This window comes from Ptiloglossa arizonensis, chromosome 12 (genome assembly GCF_051014685.1).
Source record: "Ptiloglossa arizonensis isolate GNS036 chromosome 12, iyPtiAriz1_principal, whole genome shotgun sequence".
NCBI lineage: Eukaryota > Metazoa > Arthropoda > Insecta > Hymenoptera > Colletidae > Ptiloglossa > Ptiloglossa arizonensis.
In genome coordinates this window covers 6832949-6858446 of record NC_135059.1, presented here as the reverse complement: position 1 = coordinate 6858446, position 25498 = coordinate 6832949, and the positions used below count along the sequence as shown (strand labels likewise).

Below are 25498 nucleotides of genomic sequence, written 5' to 3'. Positions count from 1 at the left end.
GACGAATCTCTCGTTTTGGAGGTCCTTACTGCCTGTTCCACCCTTTGCTAACCCCTTGTGTTAACCCCTTGTGCTAACCCCTTGCTAACCGTTCCTCTGATAATATTTTCAGGAAAGTTGTAACTTTGAAAATGCGATCAAATATTTCAAGTTTCGATTGTTCTCGTATCGATGACATTTTTCGATCTTCGTGTATTTTAACATAAACGAACGAGAACAAATGGTACTTATTTTAGGATATTCTCCGAGGCAATAGAATTCATAGAACTGCAGACGAGACATAGAGAGGATGATTTCGACGTTTTCTACTTTACCAACTTCTCGTACTCTGTAAAGTACTCCCGTGTACTCTGACGTAGAGTAGAATCTAGGAGCATGGTTTTTTTTTCGCAAGATCGGTACTACCCTCGATACAAGATCAACTTTGATGTTGGATCTATTTCACGTCTGGTCTGTTGCGTGAGATCTATTCTATGTTCCGTTTGTTGTCTCTGGTGTTCGATCAAATTTTACCTCGTTAACCACTAGATGGCAATACCATCGATCGTCTGATAGAACACGCATTATCATTCGTTTATACGTAGGTTAGTAGACCAATCGCGTTTGCCTCTATTTTTGTAGAGGTCGAACGCGTGTAGCAGTGGGATCAGTCCGACGTTCTCCAAGATTTTAGTACGGCTTAGACTTCAGCCGGACGGGGTCTGGTCTAGTTTGTCTTTGGTGTGTGATAACGTAAGTACTCGAATTACTGACTGAAATTTGTCAAATTTTCGTGTCATTACGTCGTGTCACGTCGTGCACGCGGTGACGTCTTATTAAACTGTGTTATTAAACTTAATTACCTTTTCGCGTCGTTCCCCGGCGCGTCAATAAATTATTGACAATATTCGGTGACTGTGCAAAGTGACAGACGAAATTGGCCGAAAAACCCGAATCTATTTGTTTCTGGCTGCACTACGAAATATAAATGGATTTTTTCGTAGTACTGCGTGCGAACGTGTGTCGTAACTTCTTACTAACTGTGCACCTGCGACAAAATTGACCTACGAGTTATTGACCTATCATTGTATCGACAAATTTTTGTTACTTAAAGGGACACCCTAGTCCAGACGTGAAAAAATAGAGCATTGGAAATTTTATAATACGAGAATCACGAATTTACGAATCAAATTTTGCACCCTTCTCTGTAACAAATTTCATCAAGTTACGTAAATTTTTTCATCCAAAGAAATTTGTCACTTGAGCATCCAACTGTAAACAAAAAAGTGCCCCGACGATAACACGATTCCGACATTCCCACTGGGTCGAGAAATAAAAATCATATTATTAACCCGTACGAGTACAGTCGTGGCTTGAACTGGACAAAATTAAAAGTACGAAGTAGTAGAATAATGACGCTTTAAAGACGACATAATGATTTATTTATCAATATTACTTAGTTCGTACTTAAAGACGAACTTATATGAAGATACCGCATTTTCCGTAGTTCTGAAGAAGGCGAGGCGTCTGATCGATCTACACAACATTTTAAATCGCCCCTTAATTTTGATAAGATAATGTCAACCGTTTTGAAAATCTGAATTCAAGAAAAATGCGTTTGAAGTTTTGAACACATACAACAGAATTTTTCCAACTCCTATTTTTAATTAACAATATCAGGGCTGTATAATTTCTTTTCATCAAAATTTTCGTATTGCCAAATTCTTTTATCTTTGGGGAGCTTTGTTCTATTTTATCGTGTTAAAAAGTTGTTGGTTTTTTAATAGCAAAATCGTATTAAATATTTAGTTAAACGTTTGTTATTTTGTACGTATGTACGGAGACGTCTTTATACTAAATCGTTTTCCTCTAGTTTCGTGATATTTTTTGCATTTCGAAATTTCGATTCATTCGACGTTTTTCGTTTTTTTTTTCACAAATTTTCATTAATAGTGTTAGGAACATATTTCAAAGACAATCTGTAAGAAAATGCAAAAGTGCAATTGCAACATTTTTTGTCACAAAATTGGATTTGATTGCGCAGGTGTGAAATTTGTAGTCAGTACTACCAACACGTTTCTCGATTTTCGAGTTTGGACGAATGTGTTTCGAATTGCACCGTGTTTGAAGAATCTGAACCATCGTATCGACAAATTTTTGATCAAAAATTTGAATTTCTTAGTGAACTCAGTTTCCAAGGACCCGTACTATAATGAATTTTTTTCATCGTTCCGAACCTAAGTGTTCTCGAGATGTTTTTTTCAATGAAAGGGATATGCTCATTAACGTGCACCTCGAATTACAAAATAACAAGTGTGGTTTATGAACGAAATGCTGCCAAAACGGTCTCCTTCAAATCACGTTTAGGACAATTATATAATAACCCGGTGTATCGCTATAGTCATTGATCTTACGATGCCGCGATATGAGGTTAAAGATCGTGATCTTTGATGTCGATCGGTCGAGAATAGCTTCGATTTTTGATACGTATATCAAGGTGTATCGTTGCTCTTGTCGAAGTGGTAGGCTCTACTTCCTCGACGATAAATTTATTAATATTTATTTCAAATAATTAAACCATTCTTATTTTCTCACATTTTTGAACGAATCGAGTACTTCAATTTTTTTTTCGCGCCTAGACTTCAACTGAATCAAGGCAAGATTTTTAACAAGAATACAAGCTTAGAGTTTTCAAAGAATTTATGCTCAGTATTACAAGCTCAGAGAAATTAACTGTCGTGTACAATGAGCTTAGAGAAATTAGCTATCGTGTACCGTAAGCTTAGAAAAATTAGGTATCGTGTACTGTAAGCTTAGAAAAATTAGCTATCGTGTACTATAAGCTTAGAGGATAGAATCAGAGAATTTTTTAGTACCACAATACTGGTACATCGTTACGTGTAGGTATACGGATAGATGGCAAAGTCGAAGTCGTTTGATAAGAAACGAAAACGTAGAATCGATCTGCACCCGACGAAAACAAAACCACGCCGGCGTTTGTCATGGAACAGGTTATGTAAATAACGTGTATTACATTGACATAACAAATGGACTCGCGTAATAAGTGATGTATATGCATGTAGATGTACACCCGCACACGAACACGACACGATGCGCACGCGCATACGCGTCGGTGCATCAAGCATAATCTCATAATTAATGTTCATTGCGTTCAAATAGTATTTCACGTGGCTATTCTTACTGTACACTTTTTAAATACAAATAATAATCGGTTAGATACAAATAACGATTGAAACGTTTCGATTCTAAAATGTTAGATTCTCTTCGGTAGAATTTTTCTTTTTAATTTTTATAAATGTCTTTCCTTTGAAGAGGACTGAAAGCTTTAAATACCGAAACATTTAAATACATACATACGTAGTTCAAACAATGCTTGTATCTGACCAATTCTATCACTATTGTTATAATTATTGTTGTCCAGATATAATTCAATGATTCAATTTTCAAATAATAATACTTGTTTTATCGATAAAGAAATTTGAGAGAGACGGATATATAGGGAGGATCATGTGAAGTGTTACAAGTTATTTGTTTTTTTTTTTTTAGAAACTATGAATAAGAATTTTCAGAAAATTCTTTTTCAGTGTATCTGAATTTACTCTGACGATAATTTCTATTCGATTTACTGGTGTATAGAGAAACATTTTTTGAAACATTTCAAGCGACAGTGGCTTAAACTGTATTATTCGTTGAATAAAATAATATCGTTAAAAGAACTGAAAGATGCTTATACGTGTATGAGCATCATTTCGAACATTTATGAATACGACAATAACAATTTTCAAATAGTTGAATCACAGTGATCGTACACTACCTCTGCTACGTGAAACATGAAAATGCGTTTCAAACAAATGTTGATTTTAAAAAGGCTTATTCGAGATTACAACAATTTCTGTACCACTATACTTAAAAGAGTGGGGTTGTGTGTGCCCTACTTACTCAGATGTTTAGTAGCAAGTATATCCCACATAAATCAATGGTTTCGAAACTATACGCCGTAGGGGATTTCAAGTTTTCAAGGAAAACAATTTGTCTGCGTGACTACTTACCGTGCCGCATATATATTTTTCTTTTTTTTAATTATTATGCATATTAATGCATTTTATAACTTCTTTTTACAGTCACGACTAATGGGAATGTATATTGCCCATTAAAATGAACACAAAAATTTAAATTAATTGTGGATCGAGAATTAATTTCTTTTTTTCGGATTCGTGATACATTTTCGTTTAGGTGTCAGCTTCGAAATAACGTCATGTATCGAACATATGTCTGAAATCTGTTGAGTAATAACAGTCGTTGAACAATTATCGATCACCGCTGAGTAAGCACAACAATGCGTGCGCGCGGACTACTAGTACATATCTACTGTCTAACAAGTGATCACGAAACGTGTATGGTGTATTACGAAGGAATATACTTAATAGGGGGCACAGACGTAACGATTTATCTTACAATGTGTCGTACGTCGAGTTGCAACTATAGTTGTATGTCAATGTCGTACTGTCATTCAAGGCAGTCACATCGTGCGACAGTCTAATCAACAACTCTGCACACTTTACAAGTATCGTTCAAACAATTGTATCAATCGATAATTGTATGAATCATCGTACGAAAAATCATCACGTCCTCCATTAACGAGGAACATCCTCCAAGTTGAAACTCTATAGGATTGTAGAGCTACCAAAAAAAAAAAAAAAAAAAGAAAAAGAAAGAGCCATGTATAATTTTTAATTGCAGGATCTTGAATGTAAAGGGATGAAAGTAACCTTTAAAGTTTGTCACACCACTAATGCTATCTTGGAATATTGAGATACAGGAAATATTTTTATATATAAGTAATAAAAGAGTAAAAAAAAAAATGAAAAATCGAATTTCTTTTCATTTATTTCTGATATCTTATAAATTCTGGGAAATTACTGTTCCAATCTAAGGAAAACATGGATTGTTGAAATTTATATTTCCCATAGAACGAATACTGGTAAATGATAAATGTTATCACATAAGCTGTTAACAATTCTGGTAACTATGACAGTAATTACAGCGTCGGTAAGATAAACCATTTGAAGTAGATATTTGTATAAAATCACTAGTATAAGTTTCCTTCGTAACATTGCATTTTACTCCTGCTAGAGTTCATTTAACAGTCTCCTATTTTTGAGGAATTTAGTGCAGCTAGTAGTACCATTGTGCTTCGGTTTGGTCCGAAAATAGACCTTTGTTCCGCATGTTTCGCAATTATGTAGATTTGAAATGTAGATTCATTTTTCCATGAGACGATTACGCGTTACACATGTGTGGTTTATCCTTAGCGATGCTAATGTAGTTTGTTTCAATAAATAGCAATAAATAACATAGCGATTCTGTAAATTAGGAGATCGATTGACGTAAAATCTGACACGAAAGTTGTAATATTGAGCAATAACGAAGTCTAGAAAAATTTGTGCAGTTTATCCTCTATTCTTAAGCGGTGCTAACTGGTAATTAACTATAGAACGGGAAAATACATTTATATACTTTAATTCACTTATTTCGTTAATTATAATGTTTAATTAATGTTCGATTATAAATGGAAGAATTCGATACCAGTACATATCTCACAGACCGAAAACGTCTCTTTGAACAAAGAGCCATTGAAGAATTTAAACGTAAGAGAAGAAACGATAATCACTCGACTAAAAATCGACGATATTAAATTTACGGATTACCTCGTTCTTTGAACCGTTTCGACGGCTGCGATTCGTACGTTTGGCACGCACCACGTGCGGAAATCCGATAGTTACGTTTCTCTGATATACGAATCGAACGCCTGGGGGCGTTCGACGCAAATGAACGATGGTTCGCCGCGTTATAGCATTCGCAACGATCGTATTTGCGTCGTTGTGCCGTATTCTTTCTTGACAATTAAAACGGAAAGAGGTCAGTGTTTACAGCGAAGTTCAAAGGTCAGTAGTTCGAAAGATTATCCGGCAGACGTTCAGCAATTGCGTAATTGATGTAGAGATTTTTTTCATATCGATCGTACGATTTTTAGGTTGATCGAAATTGCTCTCAGGTTTTTCCATTGGCTCTGGCGAACTGTAAGAAAGCTGAATACTTTGGGAAATTCCGCAGATAGAGATTCACAGTATCGCATTTAAAAATATCAAATTTTTAGCAGTTAAATATTCAGTGCATTAGTAACCATTGCCCCTTAAAATTAATTTTGTGCAATCGATTTTATTTCAACGTTATTTTCTACGTGTAAGTACGATGCTCATTGGACGACTTGCTATTATCTATTTTCTAGGTCGTTGAACAGATAACTTGAACAATACACACGTTCATTCATCCTTAATTTTCACTGACCTGAAATTTTGTTAACTGGTAGAAGGCGTTTTGCGTATAAATTTAATACGTACAGTTTTGTAACATTTAAATTACTTAAAACTCGTAGTTTCTGTCATCCGTTAACCGTTTGTAAAGTTGTTAAACAATTGTAGGTGATCGTAGACCTTTGAACGGATTTTAAAATAATTTTTCAGATTAAAACGTTAATCTTCACATTCGAATTGTTATACAACGTCACGATGGTGCACTGAATCTCTCGTATGCAATGATCTAATCTTTTATCGATCGTTTTATGATATTACGCACAGTGTACAAGTACACGTCGTAATTTCTTATTCTGATCGAAGATTTTGAAGCCATTGTGAATAACCAATTGCAGACGTGGAGCTTCGCGGCGGAGTTCTTTCTTTCGATGAGTTGTAGGGAGCGGAAAATTTAATTCCATCGTTTGTCGCCTTTAGGAAACTCAAATGAAATCACTTTTATTTTTCAAACATTATTTCGATATTCTACAACCACGAGTTAAAGAAAGAAACTCAATGGACACACTTTACATTCTTACACGATTTTTATGCAGTTTGTAAAGTAATTAATATTGGTAACCTTTGGCAGGCGAAGTTATCGATCATAATTTTAGCGTGCAATTATATTTTGCACTTGCAAGAGAGTTGTAATGAAACAAAGAAGAAAATTGTTTAATTTTTACTAATGTTTGTTCGTGACGTTTTCAACAGTTATTTGATGGCTTATTGAATAACCGACCAATAAATACATTCTCCATGATTATGCACAATTATGCCACGATAACCAATAGTCGTACGACCTTCGATCCTCAAGCACGTTGAAAGAAAAAGTGAAAAAATTTATTCCTTCATCATTCACTTCTCTCAATAATATTTTCTCCATTTTTTACGTTATGTAACCTCGATAACGTGGAAAACGTGGGGAACAAATTTCTACCAGGCACGAAAAGTCTGTCGCTCGTTTATAACTGCAATGCATATGATACACTGACTGATTATACTAAATAGTACAATAACAACATATTGTAACCTCACAAAATTAAAACGTAGAAGAGAATAATGTTATATTAATGACTCGTACTTCGTAAGAAACGATCTCTTTTCAAATTGCATATAGAAATCTATGATTTTAAACATCGAGTGAGGATACTTTTTTTGATCGCAGAATATGCACGTGAATTGAAACGCAACCTTGCCGCGTTTTTCTTTGAACATTTTTTCTATCGTTTCCATAAGTTCGAGAATGATTGTGCATTGAACCTTGAAGCTTCCACGAGGTAATTTGGATTATTATGAAATAATAATCGAACTCAGGTTTCGTCATGGCGTATGCATCGAATAGAATTGTGACGAAATTTGGATCTCTGCCCAAACGTAGAAGTCGATACTGTGTATTGTGTCAGACTTATTTAATCAGTTTTGTGACACGCGTTCAAGGCCGGCTAACGACAGGTTTGAACGGCTCACTTTGTATAATAATACAATTTACATCTTAGATGTGATTTATATGTTTCAATTACTTAGCGTTAACCGGGATAAAAAATCTTGTTCGATAGGAATGATTATTTTAGCATTTCCCAATATAAAACGCGTTCTCGGTTTCATTATTTAGGATTGAACCAAAGACGAAAAGAACTGATATCTCGGTTGCTGTCGATTGAATCGAAAATTTACATATAGTACAACGAAAAAGTTTCCAAATATAGTTTTCAACGACTTTTGTTCTGTACAATTTTGCAGTAACAATAACGATAAGCGAGATATCGTACATCAATTGGTCAGTATCCCATAGAGCCTTTTTCCTTTTTCAGTTCAAAGACAGCCTTTTGACTGAAAGTACACTTTTGAATAAAAATTATTCAAAAATTACACTAAGTGTAGTTTATCTTATTTACAAATGTTCTAAATATTTATATTTACAACATTTTTTTATGTATGTATAATTTTGAGTTGGTCTAAAGAATTACAAGGGGTTGATAAACTACGTAGAATTTTTTTGCAAATTGTCAATGATTTTGTAGATCTAAAAATACTCATTTATTTTTTAACATGTTACGTAATATTGAATGATTAATTTACCAACATTTTAAAAGATTTAACGATTGCTTATGTAATAATTCTAGTCGAAATATGATACAGTCAGCATTGTATTTTCGTTTAGGGTAATGATCCGAATTATTTCTTTGTAATATTATTGTTTGGCAAACTAGAAAATTCAATCTCACAACGCAACTCTGCGCATCTGTGTATTTTGGCAGAAGTATCTGACTCTATTTCAGAAATGCTAATCTGATTCATTACAATGTAGAAGGTAAAATACAACATTCTTTGATAAGATAATTATGATACGAAAGCACAACAATGAAACAATTATTCCATTAAATGTAGTTTCGATTAATTAATTAATTTTGTTAATATTATAATGTTCTTTAATTTGACTTCAATAATATTGAAATACCGATTACGTGCAATACTACTGCACACTATTTCAATGTTATTTAAAAACAATCAAAACTGTTTGCGTGAATTTGTTTGTTTAATTTTAGATGGACGCGCGTCAAATTTTGTCATCGAATTCGGTTTTATTTTTAGCGAAAAGAATTATGCAAACTCATTACAGTTTGATGTTTTTTTTTTTCTCCGTAAGAAGAACATGGACTTGTGCGTAGTCTAATGCAATAAAATTGCAAATGATTCTCGCACGATGTTCATAGTCTACGTGTTACATAAGAAAAGCGCTCCAGAAAATGCACGATGTCAAAGAACGATAAAAATCATCGCTGTCATTAATTGACATCGACCTTAAAGGATGAAAGGATACAAGTTTTCTCTTATCGGTTCATTGAAGTTTAGTTGCACATTAGATACGATCATTGGTGTAAATGACTTCTTATCGGTTAACAAAATGCAACGAAAGTCAAAGCTTCGAAGTACTGTAACAACTTTATTGCACGTTTAATTACATAATTGCGAATTGAAATCGTAGTATAACTTTAGCGAAACATTACTATATCATAAATATACGAATACAATGTAAAATTAATTTTTTCAAATAATGCTATTTAATTTGTCTATCGATAATCACGTTTACAATACTTTTCCTTTTTTTTACGTATACGTTTAATATCGTATCAATTGCACCGAAGTGATTAATAAGTTTTCAGAATGTACATGTATAATAATATACATTGTACGGCTATAATACGTGTATGTAAATTGTTATCATTCAGTACGACTAAAAATTGTTAGCCTATTTCCAACTACATTACAATGAAAAATTAGCTCGACCAGACCGACAATCACTTATTCAAGTGACTTTATCGCCAAGCAGAGTATCTAATATTTTCAAAGTTAATAACACAGAAACTAGATATGTATTTAGTGAATATCTGGTGTTTCAATAACCTCGAGCATACTTATCAGTTTGCTGGATTGTAAGATGTGTGTAATGTAGTTCAAAATATGTCGTTAATCTGTGTACACTGGACATACATTCTGTGTCGATCTTCTCGGTTGAAGTGTACAGAAAATTTTACGCGAAAAAGTTAAGTTATTAAAGACCTCAACGAATTTTAACGCAGACGTTCTCTAAGAGGGTTGCATAACGATCTTTAAGTTGTTACTAAGGTTCCAATATCAAATATCTTTCTTGATGGACTTCGGTTAAATCGTTGGCGTTCTAAGCTCAAAAAAATGTTCTACAATACGGTTTACACGAGTTAATCCGAGATAATACATTACTTCGAGTGGAAGTTGAAACGAGATGTAAAAATACTTGAAATATTACAATTCGAATTCATTTTGTAATTTGTAACAGCTTCGAATATATTACGATTCGACACATTGTAAATATTCTAGAACCTCGTTATTCTTTCAAATTAAAAATAAAAAGTTTAGAAGTGTATTTTGAAAAAGCCTAAAACGAAAAGAGGAGTTCGTGTATTCTGCAAAAGTTTCCTATTGAGCTCAACTATAATTGGTAAATAAAACCTGGTTGTGTGTACCGCATCGTACTTTCGTTATAAATATTTCGTCGTTTCGATTTGTGCAATGAACATTGCACAATGAACGCTTTCGGCGTTTCTCGAGCAACAGACACGGTATATTTTAGGAGACTTTAACCATGCTTTATTTATTTATAAGAGTCGGGTATTGGATAAGAATGTTAACTACTAAGACGAATCACTGATTCAAAGTACGCTGCCGAAGGTCGAGAAACGAGTTGCTTCGTATTCAGATCTGTTCCGTCATTGTGTTTAACTTGCAAATCAATCGAACGCCGTAAGTCCAAAATATTTTTCCACACAGATAAGATTATTTGGTTACAAATAACATTTACCGATCGGTATCACGATGATCTATTTAAACGATCTATGACTCAAAATGTATGACGTTTGTATTACGACTTATAATACGGATGGGATCAGACTTTCGTTTGGTGAAGCTTCTGTAAATATTTCTCTTCGTTAGAGTTTGAATTTTAAAACATTTTTACTCGCATAAATGTCGATGCGTACATATGCACGTTAAAAGTCTTTCAGATTGAACATTTAAATACAGTTAACTCTTTTGCGATCTCTTCTACGGTTATCTTCTTAATATTTTATGTTAAATGTATTGAAAGCATTTCATTATCGATGTGCTTGTAACAATTGAATAATATTTGAACCGTTTTATTTTTTTATTACGATTCATTGTAGTGTTGCTGTTTCAAAGATTCTCAATTGAGAAGAATTTCGAGACACGTTTGGAAGATTAAGAGTACGAATTTTTATTAAAGAAATGATAATAGTTATCTAAACATTTTAACTGAATCATCATACTTTTATCGACTAGATTATACGTTATTTACTACTGCCACTTTTATCGATCTGTATTAAAATAGACCTCTAGGTTAAAGAGAGCAATATAACAATATTTTGTAATCACATGACTCCGTTTTTCTGTTAAATATACAGTTTCAAAGTTACAAAATTTGATTCGTCGCCTAAAGATTCAAGATCCGGTATTCAATCATATCTGGTTATAAATTTTATCTTTTGATTTTTTTCTCTTATCGAAGGCTTAATTATATTCATTGAATTTCAAACTATTCGTATCACTGTCTGTACGCAATGTAGATAAATCTGTCGAATGTTTCTGCGATATGATGGATCGTAAATAATTTTTAATTATTTTTATTAGGTTGTTCGGAAAGTCATTTCGTTTTTTTTTTCGGTGAAAACGAGACACGATTTTTTCAGTGTATGGACATTTTATTAAATTATCTGCTCTCCATTTTGGAGAACGAAATGACTTTCCGAACAACCGAATAGTTCCGAGAAAACATTTCGAACGAAAATTTGAACATTAAGAAGAGAATATTAACGATCGATTATTCGATCTCGATAATGTCCTAACGATTAGCCGCCCTTGTGTGGCGATTAACCTGCACACCTGTTCGCCTGTACAAAGTGGCCCTGCTCTTGCGATAGGCTGCGGGTGTCGTTTGAATTTACGATTTGTCGCCCACGCTTAACAGCCTCACCCGAAGACCAAAGTCCGTTTAGTTTCGTTCGCAGTGTTTTATTCGTCTTCGGTTTGCAAATGCCCTTGCTCGAAATACGTCGAATCACTCGACGAAATTATTTAAAAATTTGAACGCAAGTACGTCTATAATCTATGATAATGAGTATAAAAACCGTGGTTATCACACATTCGTTATTGTTATCACCAGTCTGTTTAATTTTGTCCTTGACTGTATCTTCGTGTCATTAACTAGACGCAGGGCCAAATCAGTTTAGTAACATTCCAATCATGGTTGACGAAACGATTCTACCGATTGTGTTTCAACTATTTTTGTTCTCACCTTGGTATTTAACGTAGAAAAGATTTCTAATCTCGCGATAACAGAAGTGTGCAAAATTTCTAATCTTGTAACCGTTGCAGAGGTAGGAATCACGTTTCTTAAAATTATGTTTTTGTCAACACACTCGGAACGATTTCCGTGATAAGGAAACCGATACAAATGTTACGGTAGCGAACGAATATTTCTCACGTGCTACTGAGCCAACGTTCACAAAAAATTTAACAATCCGATTAGGCCATCAAAATGTATAACGAGAGTTTCTTTTTAATTTAATTTAACTCACGTAAGTTAATATTCGTAAGTTAAGTTGAATTATTAAATGATTATATTAACTAATAATTCTAGATGTTACGTAATTACCGAAGATGATCGAAAGGTATGGTCGAGAACGATTTGAATAAATATTCAATATCTAAATGACCGCTTGAATCGACTTAAACAAAGTATTGAGTTTTATTTACGTCGTAAGATTAATTGTAATGAATAAAATTAATTTTATTCGTTTTTTGAAATTCACAATAATGCATCAGGCACTTATTCTTCGAAATATTTCGCAACATACGGTACCGTTGTTGCATAATGGTTGGATGAAAACACCATCTGGAACGATGACACACTTCGACAAGAAGGACATTTATTTTCGATGTTTATATTATTAATTAGCGACACAATTTTTTCAAACGATAAAATTGAATTTTCGAATTTGAAATTGAATCATTCAACGTTGGTTGTACAAAAACTTTACCTAAATGCGTTTACCTTGATTGTATAAATTCAATTTCCATTACAACCATTCATTGTGTAATTTGTATTAAAATAAGGAAGACTCGATGGATTGCGATCAATTGATAGATTGTGCATCGGTCGAAAAATGCACGACATTTTGTAAACAAGCAAAATATTGAAAACGTAAAAATAAATCTGAAAAGGCAAATAAAAGCTGATTGGAATACGATACTTTCGGTTTCACCTTCAATTGTCGAAAACTCTAAGAAATCAATAAAACTCACCGAAAATTCGTTAAAGAAATTCGCTCGATGTTGTTTTACATACATTGGCTAACTACGCGTTTATTTTACGCACAGAATGATCTTTATTCGTTTTCGATATCTTTTACTACATATTATAACAAATATTGATATCGTTTTACGCGAGATAGAAGCACGTTTCTAATCTACAATGTTAAGTATCTCGTTTTACCCAACTACTCGCCACATACGCACATACGTATTGCGTATAAGGGCAAAGTGGGGGCACACACGTGTGTATCTAGGAAACCGCATCATTTCAGGACTTACTGTATCGGGTCAATGGTAATTGTTAGGTTATTATCAACACGTTTCGCAGCGAATGAAATTAGATCTCACGTGTATGCAAGTATATCACTGTCATTACTTGCAGCAGACAGACACGTGAGTCGATAGATTTGCTCGCACTTAAAATGAGTAAGCAAAACATTGTCTGGGGTCAGTTAGCAAGGAAGTACAATACGTACATTACATAAACATATGCATACACACACACACGTGTATTGCATATACATATACATCGTGTACGCCTCTGTTTCTATTGGAGATAGAAAAAATTCGAAGATAGAAACTTTTTTCACGAGTACATCGGTGCATTTGTAATGTGCAATTGCACTTGTGTTTTAAATAGAACTCGATTCACCCTGTAATCCTGTATAGAAAGGTTGTAATGTCGATAAAATTAATACTTTTCAAGATATTTAACTTTTTATTAATATCGTATATGCTTTCATTCATATATGGAAGAAATTTGATGTATTAGATACGATGTAATTAATGAAAAATTATGTGAAATAATCGTGGTTCACAATACAGCCATCAATACGTAGATGTTCGAACAATCGTGTCGAACGTTAGTGTTTCGAATACTAAAATTCGTTGTGAAAATTTTGTTCCACCTGCCTGAAATATTCAAATTGTTTGTTTCAGAAATCCAACAATCGCACCGTGCCGGACTACCGATAAGGAACGAATTGAAGCTTTAGCGAAACCATTGGGAAACAGTAAACTCTGCGCGGCATTAGGAACAAGTTTGCCAAGAGATAGCGTTTGTTGATTAACAAAAGTCGTTCCCTGTACGAAGCGATAAATTGCCCGACAAGGGGGGACGGAGAGATATTTTTGTAACAAGATACAGAATAATTTCGCGCCGCTCGTAGATAAACATTCTACGTGAACATTTCGAGGCATCTCATATATATTTGAAGCACGTTTCTTTACACAAGTCGGATATTTATAACACAAGGGGAGCAGTTCCCTTATACGGACGTGAAAATATTTTTAACGAAGTTCGTTCGTTTAAATAAATCGTTCATTTAAACGTTTCTTTTTTCGAAAAAAAAAAAAAAAAACACCCCGAGCGCGGTGCAATCGACGCGTTCGGTGACGGTGCGTTGCGATAAAATTGATAAAAATGCACGCCTCGCGAGCCAGGGTTGCGCTGATCAGGCACAGAAATGTACTCCAAGTGTACAAAGTTTCAACAAAATTGTTTAGTACCGATGTCAAGTACAAGCCGATCAGGAGTGTGCTCGTTGCGAATCGAGGTAAGTTTTATTGTTTATTTTTCGTTTGTCGAAGTTATACGGTTCGCGGTACCGCCTCGCGTAATAGACACGAATCGTGACACGATGAGAGGGAGCCAGGTGAAATTCGATTGATGTTGTATAGACTCGTAACGAGAGTAGAGACGCAGTGAGAGCGGGAGAGAAATAGTCACAAATGGTTCGTAACGTAACACGATTAAATGTGTAAAACCGAATACGATTACGATTTTTATTTTAAATTATACCTGAACAATGCTCTTAATAATACTTAAGAATCGGATAGAAATTGTAAAGTTACGCGAGACGGTAATGTACGACTTCGTAACCGGTATAGAAAATTTTGACAATATTTTATCGAGTAGGACGTTTTGAGAAAAACTGTTCCCTTCAGTGGCACTATTGTGAAATTTAATGGGGTAGTCTAGAACATGATTCATCCATTAGATCAGTGCTCCCCCAAGTTGCGCGCCACGAGATATTTTAGGTTTATCTCTCTTAGGGAGACACACCACATCTATAAATATCGAAAAATTTTATTCGATAATCGTACGACCATCTGCTTCGGAATAAGTAGTTATTTTAAATATTAAGTCGTGTTTATTTAATTGTTAATAGACTGTTGGATGTCTCTTTTGGCATAGAAGTTCTATGAAAAAATAACCGAGACATTATGGGAGTCTTTACTTTAAATCTTGGGGAGGGGGTGGGTGACACGTGAGTAATAAAAATGTTTAGGTATTGCACGCTAATACAGAGACAGTAATATGTAAATTTATACATGTTACTTGAAGATCAAAATTTAGATAATATATTTATCGATAATTAAAGACAGAATTACTTTTTATCGGAGTTCAGAGTCAGGCGTTCTTGGACGTAACGATTGATTACAAATACTCATTGAATACGATTGATTTGAAATGACGTTTCACGCGTATACTATATTTTATCTTTGGAAATGTAATTTCGTGTACGTAGACACAATGCATCGTGCAACGATTGAAACAAATTCTGAAAATGTAGTATCACAATATCAGGTGACATTGACCTCGCAAAGCGGTTAGCACCATTATACAGAGTATAGTTATTCAGCTCATGACCTTTGGCAGCTCACACGTACGTAAAAGGAGTAAATCACAAGAAGCAGACTGACTTGTCGAGCTGAGACGAATGATAACACAAAATGATGCAATACGTGCTCAATTACTTATGTCTGCCTCCGATAACTATGTTCATTGATATTCAATCAATAGAATAACAACGTCTTTTCGTGTTGATACCAATGTAACATTGTAACAAATTATAATCGATGTAAGTTTATGTTATATATAAATTACATGTCACTTTATATTTTAACCTCTGAAAAGTATTCGAACAAGGAGTGGAAATGTTTCCTGTATAATTATCGAGAATAGGAGGTGTTCTGAAAATGTTCTTGAGAATGACAGTGATAAGCATGGAAACAACAAAGTAGAATGGCAATACAGTTAATTGGTAGAACAACTGAACGACAGTTAACGAGATAGAAACAGCAACGATTAGCGAGTTAGCGACATTGCAGTGTAGCTAATCTAAATTTTTGTTTTCTTTTTCCTTTTTTTTTCGAGGATACGGACATGTACAATGTTTCGATCGTTTTTTACTAAGGTCATTTTTGGAAAAAATGTGCGTAATAAAATTTACTATATGTACACTGCCGTTCAAAAATATTTAATCGACATCTTTGAACTTATTTTGTTTGCAAACATTCGGTTTAATACCTTAAAAATATATTTTCTGTAATGTATCGATAATCACATAATAGAATATGTATTATAATCGATTCAGAAATTGTAATTTTGATTATAGTAACAGATATCGCGAAAAACGTTCGAATGAATTCATGTCCATAAATTATACAGGTTCTACCTTCAAAAGCACTGTAACATTTTATGGAACAAGGCCGCACGATTAATCAAACTGCGGCTTTTCTACTTTAGGATGAGGCACTCGAGCGAGCACTCTCCTTAATTACACCGTATTCCTTAACACGATGTAATCGTGTGTATTCTTGTAGTATATTTAACTCTAGTGATATCTGTCAGATTGTCAGTGTACTTTCCGATTCTGTAAATGAATGTTTGAATTGCTGCACTTGTACAGATATTTGTCGTCTTATCGCAAGACGACGGGCAATACTGCGATGCTGACAATTATTTGTAGGAGTTGAAATAATTGTTTCCTTCTGAATCAATTTGTTCACCTGTAACCGAAATTTATTACAAATTAATTGTTCGAAAGTAATACCGTATTTAGATGTAGGTAGCCAAGCAAGGCTATTTTAAACGATTCACACGAACCAAAGAAGAAATCTATGCAATTGGAATACAAGTTTGTAAGGTTGCACATTCTATTTACGGGATCGTCATTATAATTGTAAAATAGTTTATAAAAAGTTTCCTTCAAAGATCCTTTAGGTTTTGCCATAATTCGTTTCATTTTGTTTATAAAACAGTGTTTTCATTCGAAATTTTATAACACGGTACGTAAAATTATGTATGAATTACGTGACTCCTAATGTGATTTTTTAACATTATAACCTGTAAAGTCAATTCGTGCATATATATATGTATTTCGAATCGACTTTTTACCGGTTTGTAAACAATATGAATACTTATTCATGACAAGCGTAAAAGACCCTGATAATTTCTCGTGAAGGACGTTTTAGGGAAAAATGTCGTGTGAACATGGAGCTTATTCCAAGTACTTATATAACTGCAATAGGCCAAAGTTTTATTGCTATCATAATAAAATCACACGCAGAATATGAAGTGGCCTTCAAAGATACAAGCCAGTGTACAGAGTTGATGTAACATTACACCAAACGTTCGTGAACAATTACATTACATAATTGTTAACGCGTCAAACAAAATTTAGCAATGCTTACGCCAATGTGGTAGAAATTTGAAATAAAAGATAAGACACATTGGGTTCATAGAATGTAACAACTAGTAAATAGTTGCAGTGACAATCGACTATAACTATAATAAACTCGCGTTCTATTTGCACTAGTACTTGGAAAAAGAACGTGTAACTATACACTACCTTTTCTACAAAATAATTGTCCTACAACGTCTTATCAATGTCGTTGCTTAAAAAAAATGTAATGTCTACTATAATAAATTTCATCCACAAGAGAATTCCATAAAATTTCGAATTTTTTTCAACTATTCTGGTTTGTAGGAGACCTCAATTCTTTTTATCGAATACAACTAGATTCTTCAGGATAAAAACACCTCTTAAGGTTTATTTCTCAAAGGAGGTAAAATAAAAATTGGCAGGAATACAAATTTAATAATTTTCTACGTCTTATAAACCATACAGTTAAATTGATAAAAGTTCGTTATACGAGGAAAAAGTTATATCTCACTACCATTAGTTTAGAATATTTTAAACTCTCTATCGTCCTGCGGAATATGTGCGTAATCTCATTATAAAAGCATATTGAACGGATAATGCGATAATTGCTCCGTTGCACTTCGAACGATGCATTATCAATTACGAGGTAATTTTTTTTTTATCACGTATGTTTTTATCAAACGACGAAAGATAAAAATATAAACAATAACGCGCATAAAGATGTTCATTCCGATATTGCTAATTAATTTGAAAATTTCGACAAGATTTTATTCATATTCATTATTGATAAGCAGAATATACATTTTAATTAACAGTCTCGAGCTGTTAACTGAAATCAATGGATGAAATACGATTTCAATAATGTGTAAATTATAGGACAGGATCGAATAGCAGATGTTAATATAGTTATATATTTATATACTATATATTATAATCGTATGCGGGGTGAGCAACATATAATCTTGGCAATTGAATACTTTCAAGCGTATTGGTTTGGCTTATCGATAATAAATATTGGTGATGTAAAAAAATGTTTTCGATCCCCTTGTGAGCGCTTTAAATAACTCAACGTTCAACTTAATTTGCTTTGGTTTCACAAGAAGGTGTCAAAAAGATTTCGAGGTCGCCAACTTTTAAACCGAAACCGTTTGTTTTTTAATACGCATAGTCGAATTGTGTGATTATAAATACTCAAATTCAATCGAGACTGCAGACAGAGACAAGCTGGTTGTATCTCTGTAATCGCAATTATTTTTAACATTTTGATATTATCTATTTCTTATCAGTCGACGAGTCGTTCGTTGTGTTAGTTTCAAACTTATAAACATTTGGATGTTGTTTCCTTGCTTGACAAAGTTCTTGTATTTTACAACGTTGCTTGTATTGGTAGATAATCAAATTAATAGTGTTGAATTTTTAAAATTTCTGCTTCGTTACTAGAGAAGATAATGAACGAAATATGTATTTCCTGAGAAATGGATAGGCCTCGATTTAACTCTCCTTGATTAATTTTTACGAGAATATTTTGTATTGGAATAAATTCGACATTTATTCGTATTAATAATACTTAATGTAATTTAAACACATGGCAAATGATGAGTGATATATTCACACAGGTGCGAAATGAAAATTAGGGTATATCAATCTTCTTGCTAAAGCGACACGATTATCTTTTCGCCATTGATTAATGTGGTTCGCGAAATATTTACGAGTATCACGTGAATTTCGAACATTTCCTCGAGTGATAATAGGCAGATAATATCAGAATGTTAGAAATAAATCCGATAGGAAGGATAGCATTACGTTTTCTTTATCTGCAACCTTGATCGACCTTGAGTAATTGTAGTCATTGAATACGTTCAAGTGTGATCTGTACATATATGTATATTGAAAAATATATGTACATTGTTCAATTAAAAAAAAAACAATATTATTAACCTTGAAACGTTCTCGACACCTTTGTATACAAAAAAGAAAGTTCAGGGTTGAGTTAAAGGGTGAGATCCATAAAACGTTTCAACTTTGTTCGGTAACATTTATTTATGTCATCAAAGAGTTCGAATTGTTTTTGGAAATATTGTCACGTTACGTGTGGGATCACCTACTGCGCGTACATTGAATTGATGCAATAATATTGCAATAAAAATGTATTCGTACGGTGACACTACTATCCGAAAATTATAAAGAAAGAGTACAATTTAATATTTTACAGGTGAAATCGCAATTCGTGTGTTTCGAGCATGCAACGAACTTGGAATCCGTGCGGTGGCGATTTATTCGGAGCAGGACAAAATGCAAATGCACAGGCAGAAAGCCGACGAGGGCTACGTGGTCGGCAAAGGCCTCCCACCTGTTCAAGCTTACTTAAATATTCCCGAAATTATAAAAATCGCAAAGGAAAACGACGTCGACGCTATTCATCCAGGTTACGGTTTTCTGTCCGAACGATCGGATTTCGCGCAAGCCATAATCGATGCCGGAATCAGATTCATTGGTCCCAGTCCAAAAGTTGTTCAACAAATGGGCGACAAGGTACAAGAAAAGTTGTAACTTTTTAAGTTCCTTTAACTTCTTAACGAGTAATCTTTCAGTGATCTACGGTGCAAGCAATTGGATATTTATTTCATAGATACGTGAAAAATTGAGTTTCAATGTGTCTTTCGATGCGACGAAAGTCGACTCACCGTGATCGGAATCGTAAGAAATTTAAAATTAAACAAGAGTTCGAAGAGTTCAAATTGTTTTCCATTCGAAATTGAAAATTTCGTCCTGCGCCGTCGATATGTAGACACGTGTAAAATATATCTACGATTGTTCGACAATTTTGAAAAAATGGAGTAAGAATCATTTGCTATTTGTTCACTGATTCTTTCTGTTTAAACAGTTCCATCACCATCGATATTTTTCTAGAGCGCATGGTGTATATTGTATTTCAAATGAAGTAAATTCATTGATTACTTTTTTCAACGTACAACCGAATTCAATTTTTGTTCGTTTCATTTATCAGTATAATTTCACACTGAAGATTATTTTTAATACGTTCAACTCTCTTTGTACCAAACAGCGATTATCGAATCAATGAATTGTAACGTAAGGTGACATACGTACGTCTTGTGTTCCTATACGAACATTCGCGTTCATTTTACTTCATCGAACAGATTATTTGACAAAAAATTATATCTTTTTCGTAATAAATAAACAGGTAGCCGCGAGGCAAGCTGCAATAGGAGCTGGAGTACCGATCGTTCCGGGAACAGATGGACCAGTGACCTCGTCCGACGAAGCGGTAGAGTTTTGTATGAAACATGGACTTCCGGTTATTTTTAAGGCCGCTTACGGAGGAGGTGGAAGAGGTAACGTTTTCGAAATTTTAGCGACAATGTATCGAATTTTGCAGTCGAGACAAAGTATTGAAATTGAAACATAATCGAAACGATCAATAATTTATTCGTAAAACACGGTGAAGAATTTTGTGCAATCTGCTTAACTATCAAGAGAGTTGCACAATATTTTTGTCAACGAATACCGAATTTGAAGCGCGATCGTTAGAATTGAACAACCTTTACGTCGTTAAATAATAAGTATACACATATAAATTCATCGTGAAATTATTCTTTAATATTTTACAGTTGTTTACGCGGAAAGACATATAATATCCACGGAATTGAACGCATACAATATATTTTATATTTACGCGATGATTTTTGCCCGTACCTGTATTTACTACGGTCCAATTTCTCGAACTTCGTCTTATGTTATCAGTGGATGTTTCATCTTATATTTATATTTTATCTCTAAATGAAAACTAGGTTAACGCGTTAGATTTATAATGTCGAACACGCTTGTTTCTCTTCGATTTTTATCTTCCGTGCGGATAGATGTTACAAAGAACCATTCTTTCGCGAAAAGAGTTTACCGTAAAATAAGTTACTAAGCTAATATAATCTCTACAATCTACTATAAACAATTTCGTTACACGTTTCTACAGAAGCGTTTAAATTCCCGCAATAACTACTGAACTCGTAACGAATTCAAAACCTTGACACTGCGACGCAAATTGTGACGAGGATTTATTATTTAACAACGTCACGGTTGAAAACAATTGAAAATTGTGATGACGTTTTAATATGGTACAGCACTACTGTTACTTTTTTGTTCCAAAGGGTTCAGAAAATCATCAAACTTCGTAAAGTTCGAACCTTGTAAATTGAAGACACTCGCTCGCAAAAGCTTCAACGAGCACCACTTAAGAACTCTGTAACATGTAAATTTCTTTAATCTAGGCAATTTTGCCGAGATCTGCACGCTACTCCATATATTTTTCCAGGCATGAGAGTCGTGAGACAAATGGAAGAAGTACGAGAAATGTTCGAACGCGCAATGTCGGAAGCTGCGGCCGCTTTCGGGAACGGAGCCATGTTCATTGAAAAATTCATCGAGAGACCGAGGCATATCGAGGTTCAATTATTGGGGGACAAAGCTGGCAACGTCGTTCATCTTTACGAACGTGATTGTTCCGTACAACGTCGTCATCAAAAGGTCAGTACGCGATGAGGGCTAAGTATCCTTTCATTAAAGTCATTCACAAACATTCTTTTATTTACACCACTTTTGCTTCGCGCGTCTCTTGATTATTCACCAAACTTGACACCGGGAATGAAAATAAATAAGAATATCAATATTGAGGCAATTCTCTTCTTACCACTCTGTTTCAGCGTTTCGAGTTTTTAAGATTTTAAAATAAACACGGATGAATAAGTTTCAACACGAGGCACTCTTCGCGTATATTATTTTCCAACGTTGCGTCTTTCGTTATTAACGCGGAAAATTGAACAATTCCGAGTCAAGCGTCTTTTCACGAATAATCAACTTCTCAAGGATTTGCGCGAAACTTTCCTCGTTACGCGCGAATTTCATCAATGAAATTATTCTCGCTTCGAAGTGAACGAACAAACGTCTCTATTCTCATTCTTCGCACACCTTTTTCGATTAGTTGTCGGCGTTTAAACTTGCTTCGCGATCGCTCGAGCCGTTTTCGCGTCCATATGTATGTATTTTTCGCAAAACGAGGTCAGCGTTGTAAATGTACGTAACACGCTACGTAGAAATTGCGTAGTAATTAAAAAATTCCAGAAAGAAAAACCCACTCGTCGAATTACCGGCAAACGTTGTGCGGAGAAAATGGGTCTGCAAAAATCATTTAGAACAACGACCTCCTTTCCGTCGCGGCAAATAGCCGACCGTGAAATGTATTCTAAGAACATTGACGATTGTAATGCAATTTTTAGGTCGTTGAAATTGCTCCTGCGCCAAAGTTAGATCCCGTAACTAGGAATAAGATGACTGACTATGCTGTGAAATTGGCGAAGTATGTCGGTTATTCGAACGCTGGTACCGTCGAATTTTTGGCCGATGAATCCGGAAACTTCTACTTCATTGAGGTCAATGCTAGACTTCAAGTGGAGCACACAGTAACAGAAGAAATTACTGGGTAATTGAATCGAGAAAGAAACAAGAAAATTATGAAAACAAATGAATCGAAAGTACTGTCCCTTGTAATCGCAAGAGTTTAAGAACGCACTGATACAATTTTCAAGTATTATCGAAACGCGTAAACGCATACAGAGCGGCGACCATTTAAATAGGAACACTTTAAATGACTCTAAATATTTCTATATTGCTCGTGGATATATGAAATTTTTACGATTGGTTACTTTTTAAACGTAATCGTATACTTTTTTCGAATCCTTTGTGGACCGTTACATGTTTTGTAACAATATACTCGTAGACTTTGGACTTGTACAGTTTGTACAAATGTGTGTAAAAATATTGGGTTGTTCGGAAAGTCATTTCGTTTTTTTTTTTTTTTTGTGAAAATGAAACACGATTTTTTTAGAGTGCATAAACGTTTTATTAAATTATATATTCTCCGTTTTGGAGAACGAAATGACTTTCCGAACAACCCAATAATTTATCGGTACAATGTACAATAATAAATCGGAAAGGTAATAGATTTCGCGGGAAATGAATTTATCGTTAAAATAAAGTGAGTAAATTTAGAACGGTATTGTGGTATTGGAAAGGTCTCGTGATTTAAAATACATTTATTTATCTAGCCGATCGAATGCTTGCGTCCGATTAATTCGAGATAACTCTTTCAGGATCGACTTGGTGCAATCTCAAATTCGTATTGCCGAGGGTATGACGTTACCCGAGTTGGGCATGACCCAAGAGAAGATCGTTCCTCAAGGTTTCGCCATACAATGCCGTGTAACCACGGAGGATCCAGCGAAGAACTTCCAGCCGGACACCGGAAGAATCGAAGTCTTCCGTTCCGGCGAAGGTATGGGTATTCGGTTGGACAGTGCATCCGCGTTCGCTGGAGCCATAATTTCGCCTTATTACGATTCGCTTCTCGTTAAGGTAACGTAAGAAAATTAAACTTGTGTAAAAAGCAGTGCAATTGTCCCGTACGGAATTTAATACGGAGGATTTCGTTCGTTCTCAGGTGATCGCCCACGCAGCTGACTTGCAGTCATCGTGCGCGAAAATGAACCGCGCTCTACGCGAGTTTCGCGTCCGTGGTGTGAAAACGAATATTCCGTTCCTCTTGAACGTGTTGGAGAACCAAAAGTTCCTCAACGGAAACGTCGACACGTATTTCATCGACGAGAATCCACAGCTCTTCCAGTTCCAGCGTAGTCAGAATCGTGCCCAGAAACTGTTGAATTATCTCGGCTCCGTCCTTGTGAACGGGCCGAGCACACCGCTGGCAACGGAAGCGAAACCGGCGGAAATAAAGCCGCACATACCCCAAATTGCTCTAGGTATAGTATTCAAGCTCCGACCGTGAGCAATATTTATCGATTCGCATTTATCCGCGACATTGAAGTCGAGTTTCGAACATCTTCTAACGTTGGTTTCCGCGACGTGCACACATGATTGGGATATCGGAGGCACACAGAGGATCCCCGCCTTTTATGCAAGATTTATTAGGATATCGATGGGTCCGATTTTTTCCTTCACTCGTCGTGTGTATGGGGTGTCGCTACTACTGATGGCTGCGTAGCACCGTGTTTCTCGAAATTATTGCACCCATGGAACACCGACCGATCGTCTACTCTCCTCCGTTTATCGGGACTAACGGAAGAAACCGAGAGTACAAGAGTAACAGTATTCAATTTTTAAGATCGTTTCAACTTTTACGCCGAGACGAAAGTTTTTCTTTTTTTTTAACGAGTTATCGAATCTTGACAGAAAGAAATAGGGTCATCGATAACGAAAGAGTAATCGAGTTTCGTTATTGACAATGGTCAGCGTATTTACAAGCAGAGAGTCGCGTAAGCTTAATGAAGAAATTACGTAAATTTAGAAAGGAGCAACTCTCTTTTTTGTAATCGAACATCGCAGGACTTACTTCGATTCACGTACGATCTATCGAATTGATCGTAATAATTTACGAGATTTTCGCGAAATGTCAGTATTCCATAGGACACATAGTTTTAGAAACATCGGTTTAAAACATTTTAACCTTTTGTGGTTCAAAATACAACATATTATTGGATCACTTGCGAAATCTCTCGCATTGTTCAGATCTCGTTTAGAAAAACATTATTCCACGCTCTCGATTAACTTTTTTTTTTATAGGGAATCATCACCTTTTCAGTTTTATCATGAATTACGTTCTACTCTTTAAGTTGTGTTTGCAGAAAAACTTGACTCTTTTTATGCGTTAGTAAATACTTGTGCGATTCTCTTCAAGGAGAAATAGCGCGAAATTGGACAATGATGTTCAAAATTCTAGCGAAAGCAACAATAACTTGTCCA

The 25498-nt window shown here is 34.8% G+C and overlaps 1 protein-coding gene across 3 annotated transcripts in view; it reads left to right on the top strand.

Moving 5' to 3' along the window:
* The first annotated feature begins 630 nt into the window (after positions 1-630).
* Positions 631-25498, top strand: part of Pcb (Pyruvate carboxylase) — a 32083-nt gene continuing 7215 nt past the window's right edge. For 2 of the 3 annotated variants that reach the window (XM_076323740.1, XM_076323739.1), the window contains exons 1-8: positions 631-732; positions 14160-14776; positions 19884-20203; positions 20874-21024; positions 21999-22210; positions 22960-23162; positions 23833-24094; positions 24180-24498. In XM_076323740.1, coding sequence (XP_076179855.1) covers positions 14644-14776; positions 19884-20203; positions 20874-21024; positions 21999-22210; positions 22960-23162; positions 23833-24094; positions 24180-24498 — 1600 coding nt within the window. In that variant the 5' untranslated portion in view covers positions 631-732; positions 14160-14643. Of the gene's footprint in view, positions 733-14159; positions 14777-19883; positions 20204-20326; positions 20509-20873; positions 21025-21998; positions 22211-22959; positions 23163-23832; positions 24095-24179; positions 24499-25498 lie in introns of those variants that run through there. The other variant, XM_076323741.1, reaches the window with a different exon arrangement.